Here is a 6,786-nt window from a genome sequence, read left to right on the forward strand (position 1 = left end):
TAGGTCTACTTAACAAGCTTACAAAAAAAAAAATCAAATTGAAGCAGCTGCAGAGAACTACCAGGAAGGTTTTGAGAATGAAAAACTTTTATTTGCACCTAAAAGTTCTTGTTTTGCTTTTCCTAGTAAAATGGAAGTTTAGAAAGGAAACATCAATTGTACTCATGAAACTAACTCCAGGGAAGAAATGTAACTCAAACAAAAATACTTGGTACAAGATCAAAAAAAATGAAATGTCATTTAAAAAAAGTTAAAACTGGAAACGAGAAGTTTCCAGAGAACAGAGGAAAAAAACTGTGTTAACACCTTCCTAACAGGAGAGCAGGAATAGGGGATAAAACTGTGTCAAGGAAGCTCAAGAATGTGTAAAAGCTATTTGTCCCACATTGGTATACTGCAGGTGTTATGAATTAAAGCTTGCAAGCAGCAGCATCTCTTATCTGTATTTTAATAAAATCCAGTTCTTTAGAATTTCTGCTGGCCATCTGGAAAGGACAAAGATTTCTTCTTTCACCTTAATACAAAACTCAGCTTCTACAGAAGGATCATTTTCATCTGAAGCACCAGTGTACCATCATGATTAACAAAGTCTGCAATATGGAAAAAAAAAATTTCCATAAGGAAGTTGAGTAGACTGGTAGTTTGCTCCTACATTTAAGGAACGCTGCCCCTCTGTCCAGGAAGGTGTACAGGGGTGGGGGGATGCTCCTTACCTTCATTTATACTAGGATGTCCAGGCCTAAATCCTGAATGAAAGCAGACAGTCTCACCGTGTGCTGTTGCAAGGGCCTAGAATTCAGGTAATAAGCAAGTGTCTTCCCTCCCTCCTGCGCTATGTAGAACTTGGGGGTTCTTCAGGACTATAAACCATTAGTACTTAAGATTTTATGTGCAATAGATGTTTAATTTGGAATTTTTTTTGCAAAACTTCTATTACACATTCAGACCCCCAATGGTCCATTTCATATGATGTTCCTGAAGGTGGGCACCTCTTGGTCACGCTGTGTTTCTTCAAACCACCAGGCTGCAGGGGATTTCAGTTTTCTGAGCACCAACTTCATGGACGTCTTGTCCTAGCAGACCTGAGAAGCTGGATAGCCAGTGAATTCAACCAAGTCATCTTGGCCACAGGTGGTTTGCTAGGAGCTGTAGTGCAGCCTCCAGCTGGGAGGACGAGGGAAAGGCATTGTCCTTGCTGCCGACCCAGAGCCAGATGTGACTCAGCAATGCAGGGCTCCAAAGGCTCCAAATTCCATCACTCTAATAAAATAACCTGGAAGAGCAAGTTGATCAAAGCAATGCAAGCCTGAGGGAGTGACAACAGAATAGAGGGTCACTTTATTTTCAGCTGGTTGAGGAGTTCTTCTGCCATTGCAATTATGGCTCAAAGAAACAGCAGCAAAAGTGTGCAATAAGGTGACTGCTAGAAAAGAATCTGAACTCCAGCTTTCTCCCTCTTATGGGAGGGAGAAAAAAACCCCTGCAAGCAGCCTAGGAGGCCATCCTCTTCTGAAAGGATCCTCAGCCTCTGACTTAGCATGGTGACAACTCCATCTGCTTACAGAGACCTCATATTTGGGAACCTCACTGCATTGGCAAGTGCCAATCCCCTACTACCTCAGAACCACCAAGATTTCATCCCCTCCACTCACGCTCACACAGGAACTGTGTTTTGATCTCCTCCATGTAGCTCAAATTCCTGACTTGGTGCTCTGTAGGCCAAGTTCAGCATCTTCGAAGTCTAAGTCCCAACCCTCCTCTTCCATAACTCAAGGTTTGTTTAAGTTGCTGTTAGGTTCTTACTTGTGACAACCTGCTAGGCAGGATGTTCTGGTCTTCCAGGCCTAACACATGAATATACCACAGATGCAAAAAGGGTACTCACACTTTTACCTCACTAAAAACACACAGCAACCCTCCCATCATATCAGGCACAGTTCCTATTTCTTTTAAAAATAAATATTTATAAACAAAGGGAAGATATTCAGAGAACTACAATGTTAAAAATTTTCCTGCCAACAGCACAAATGTCTTTTTCATGTGAAGTCACAAGAACGAGTTGTACACCAACACAACGTAAGTATTGTCTAAAAACCCTCTCCTCATTAGCTGCCATAGTCTGCCACCACAGGAATCCACATCTCCCACTGCAAGCAATCAGCTCCTCTGCACTTCTCTAGGACTTGTACTGGGGCTGCTCAATCTCCTTTTGTGATCAAGTCCTCGATATATGCATCCAGTTCATCATCTGTATTAATATCAATGTCCTGAAACAAAAGCACACGAAATACCAGTGAAAGGTGAATCCTGAAGAACAGTGCAAGAATGCACAAGACAGAGCAGCACAGCATTCTCTGCAACATCTGTCCTGGTCAACTTTTACATCCTGACTTCCATCACTCTCCAGCTGCTGACATCTGCTGTGAAAGACCACCAGCTTTCCTTGTCCGAGCCTGACAGAACATCTGGAAACCAGTCAGCACTTGATGCTCAAACAATGCACTCAAGCAATAGATTTTCTGTGCTGCTCAGGGTAAAGTTAGGTTGGTTTTTTTTCCTGCTTTAACACACATTCTCCTAATGTGCTCCCAACTACTTTCAGTAGCTTTTCCATTGGGTAGTCTTAGTTTTATTTAAAGTAGTTTTTTTATTTAAAGTTTACACAAATGTAAAGCTTTTCTTTAAATATATATTTACTAATTTAATTTAATAGTATAATAAATAGATTTCACCATTTTTTTACATTATTATTTGTTTAAAGGTTTGCATTTCTATACATAGGGTTCAGAATCTAGCACCACCTTTCTGCCCAAGAACGGAACAGAAATTTCCTTCAGAACACTGCCTACACCCAGGGAAATTCTGCAGCCCCATGTTTCATAGCAGAAAGCAGTGCACAGTTTCTATTTGTTTTCTATGTACAGCCCATGAAAAATCCATCTGTGAAAATTAACACTCATCAGGAGTGCCAAGGCCTGGATTCCAAAAGGTGGGCAGTGACAGCAGCTGTGCACTCAACTGCTTCTGATGGTCTAAGCCCAATTTGCACCCATCTGAGAAAGCGCTGAAGCCAAGTTAAATGCTGGACTAAAACATCAAGTGCCTGGAGCAGCCTGGGTCTGGGGAAGAACCACTACTCGTGGGGCAGCTCTGGTTTCACACCCCTTCCTCACCCACCTCCTGTACTTTCTGCAGAAGGGCCACAATGTTAGTCCTCAGTTTCTGCAGTTTCTCCTCTGTTTCCTTCAGCTTCCTCTCCAAGTTGCGGAGGTTTTCTTCACAGGCTTTGGCCCGGGCATCGGCACGTGTCTGATACGAATTGCACAGGTTTTGCAGACCTACCTCATACTGTTTGAAATATTCTTTCTGTAGAAGAGAAAACACAACAGATGACACGTTAAGAAGAAGCACCAAGCACCAAGAAAACCCCAGCACTCGCAGCTTGTAGAAGAGTCCAGCTACCAGCACCCCATAACCAAACATCACCAGTCTAACACTGTGCCCTTGCATACCCTGCCCATGGTCATTACCATGCTCACATTTTGTCATGGTTTAACCTGGCAGGCAGCTAAAACACCACACAGCCATTTGCTCACCCCACAGTGGGGTGGGGGAAGAGAATCAGGGAAAAAAAAAAAGGTAGAACTCATGGAACAGGACAAGAAAAAAAATGAATAATAATAATGGCCAACTCCCCCAGTTCATATACTGAGCATGAAGTTGTATAGTATGGAATATCCCTTAGGCCAGTTTGGGTCAGCTGTCCTGGCTGTGTCCCTTCCCAGCTTCCTATGTAGCCCCCACCTTCTTGCTGGCAGGCCAGCATGAGAAACTGAACAATCCTTGACTGCTTAGCAGCTAAAAATCATCAGTATGTTATCTACATTATTTTCATCCCAAATCCAAAGCACAGCACTATACCAGCTATCAGGAAGAAAATTAACTCTATCCCATGACACATTTACATTTCTGATTTGCCTACAGCAGGCAGCACAAGTCACATGCGTTTTCACATTCCTCAAAGACCAGAACCACAACAAAAACTGCCTGAATTCAGATTAAGGATGCAGCATGTTTTAAAAAGCCTAAACCCACAATTATGCTGTAGAAAGATCTGACAGCCTCTGTACCCAATGAGTTTCCTTAGTATAGACCACCCAGACAACACAGCTCATTACTGCGAGGTAGGAACATCTACAATTGCAGAAAACGCCAGGTAAGACCAACATGTCCTGCAGAAGCAGCAGGACCAGTAACTCAAGCAGATGCCTGAATTAACAGAGGAAGAGACAAGACAGACTGCTAATATATACATTACGAGTGAGGGAATAGGGCACTTTGAAGACTACCAAAGAAGCAGTGGCTTTTGTCACCCACAGATGTCTCCTGAAAAGTGGTATGTCAGAGAAGAGAGAAGCCAGAGAAGCCAGTGCCGTTTCTCTGCATTTCAGCCAGAACTGGACCTTCCAATACCAGCATTCAGATACTGGTGCAGGCTCAGCCCCATCCTTCCTTGCTCAAATAAACAGAGGCCACAACAAAAGCCTTAAGAGGTACAGCTGACTCACACACAGTCAGCCTGCTCACCTGGAGAAGTGTGAGGGCTTCTGTTGTTGGCTTCTGTGTTCTCTCCCATTTTTAAGACTGCCTCCGCATAAGTTAGATTTTAAGGCTGGGGGCAAAATGAACACATATGCCTACATCCTATTTCTACAAACTTCTAACTTGGCCTCTTTTTTTTAAAAGCTTAACAGCAATGGCTAAGAAGTTAGGATAGCAACAGCCAACAGCTTTCCCATAAAGATGTAGGGTAATGAAAGAAATCCTCAGACAACTGTCAAAAGACTTAAGGCAAGTTTCAGAGGCTCTCATTGTTTGTCAGTTACATTTGCCTGCTAAGTATCCAAATAACTTTTTGAAGAGTGTGATCTTGCATCAACGGGATTCACACTTGCCATAAGAATGGAATGCATGTGGGGAAAAACCCCAAACTTACTTTTCTAGAAATACTGAACTCACCAAGGGAAATGCCAACAACCCTTCCGAGCTCATGGAACTCAGCTCCTTCTTGGAGATGGGAAAATTGGGAGGTAAGAAGTACCGCAAACAATTTCTATGCAGAAAAGAAAAACACAAAGCCAGAATTGGGAGTTTAAAAGACTAAAGCCATCAGACTGCAGCAGCTCACAAGAACTGCAGTGAACCCACCGAAGGATCTGGACTAGTAAGTCTACTGTTTCTTGGCTGCTGCTGGGACCAGTAGTGTCTGGCTCAATTCTGACACAGTCCGAGGTAGAAGGTTCAGCCACAACAAGCTCCTCTTCCTGCTGTGTATCTGGAGCCTGGTACTCAGGAGAGGGAGGCTTCATCAACCTCACATCCTCACTGCCCTTCTCTACCCTGAAAAAAATATATTAAGGGAAAGTCAGGTCTCTTTCTACATTGGCCATTCTTGAAACTACTAACAGTTTCGTCAGAACCTGCACCCAGCTGTCACTTTGAGACCTCTAGATTACGCAACAGCTACCTCTGCAGGAACATCACATCAAAGAGATGGGCAGACTGTATGGAGTTTGTCATGCTGATTCCTTACAAAGCAGCTGGACAGTCCTGAGCACAAACACTCCCTGACATGATAGCAACATATTTGTCTTCAGCATCTATAGAAGTAAAATGGGGTCTTCCTCCTGAAAGCAAAACAAGCCTCCAAAATCCAGTAGCTAGATAGTTACCAGCGATCCCTTGGTGTGGTGTCGGTAGGAACATAATCAAACTTCACCTTCCAACGTACTGCATGCTTTCCCATTTCCACAGCTGTGACACGGCCTGTGAACCACTCCTTGTTTACACGCACTTCCACATGCAGCCCTTTATCTGCAAGGATGACGACAATAAAGATGTTTGTAAACATTGACATGCTGGAGAGCACATTCTGCATGAGCTCTAGAAAAGACAGCCACACTCAGCTGGGAGCAAACCTAAACCTGTGACAATTCCTTCAAGTAGTACATAAGCCATAAAAACACTACTGTCACACAGGTGAACTCCTACAACCTGTAAGGAACACAGAGAAATTGTCCAAGCAGACAGGCAGCCAGGGATCAGGTTAGGAAAGCTAAGGCCCTGATAGGATTAAGTCTGGCCAGGGACGTCAGGGGCAACAAGAAAAGCTTCTATAGGTACATTGGTGATAAAAGGAAGACTAGGGAAAATGTGGGCCCTCCGTGGAAGGAAACAGGCGACCTGGTTATCCATGATATGGAGAAGGCTGAGGTATTCAACGACTTTGCCTCAGTCTTCACCAGCAAGTGCTCAAGCCGTACCACCCAAGTTGCAGAAGGCAAAGGCAGGGACTGGGAGAATGAAGAACCACCCACTGTAGGAGAAGATCAGGTTTGAGACCATCTAAGGCACCTGAAGGTGCACAAGACCATGGGACCTGATGAGATGTATTCACAGGTCCTGAGGGAACTGGCAGATAACGTTGCTAAGCTACTACCCATCATATTTGAGAAGTCCTGGCAGTCTGGTGAAGTTCCCACTGACTGGAAAAGGGAAAACATAACCCCCATTTTTAAAAAGGGAAAAAAAAGGAACACCCGGGGAACTAGAGGCCAGTCAGTCTCACCTCTGTGACCGGCAATATCATGGAGCAAATCCTTTTGGAAACTATGCTAAGGCACATGGGAAATAAGGAGGTAATTGGTGACAGCCAGCATGGCTTCACTAAGGGCATATCGTGCCTGACAAATTTGGTGGCCTTCTATGATGGGATTACAGGAATGG

General features: G+C 43.8%; 1 protein-coding gene across 1 annotated transcript in view; it reads right to left on the reverse strand.

Annotated features, from left to right (window-relative positions):
- Positions 1 to 1,939: 1,939 nt before the first annotated feature.
- MORC2 (MORC family CW-type zinc finger 2) overlaps positions 1,940 to 6,786 on the reverse strand; it is a gene marked incomplete at its 5' end in the record, with an annotated part of 29,993 nt that continues 25,146 nt past the window's right edge. The window contains 5 exons of the mRNA XM_010286371.1: positions 1,940 to 2,267; positions 3,178 to 3,366; positions 5,020 to 5,113; positions 5,209 to 5,400; positions 5,733 to 5,874. Of these exons, the coding sequence (XP_010284673.1) occupies positions 2,199 to 2,267; positions 3,178 to 3,366; positions 5,020 to 5,113; positions 5,209 to 5,400; positions 5,733 to 5,874 (686 nt within the window). The remainder of the gene's footprint in view (positions 2,268 to 3,177; positions 3,367 to 5,019; positions 5,114 to 5,208; positions 5,401 to 5,732; positions 5,875 to 6,786) is intronic.

This window comes from Phaethon lepturus, unplaced genomic scaffold (genome assembly GCF_000687285.1).
Source record: "Phaethon lepturus isolate BGI_N335 unplaced genomic scaffold, ASM68728v1 scaffold14234, whole genome shotgun sequence".
Classification (NCBI taxonomy): domain Eukaryota; kingdom Metazoa; phylum Chordata; class Aves; order Phaethontiformes; family Phaethontidae; genus Phaethon; species Phaethon lepturus.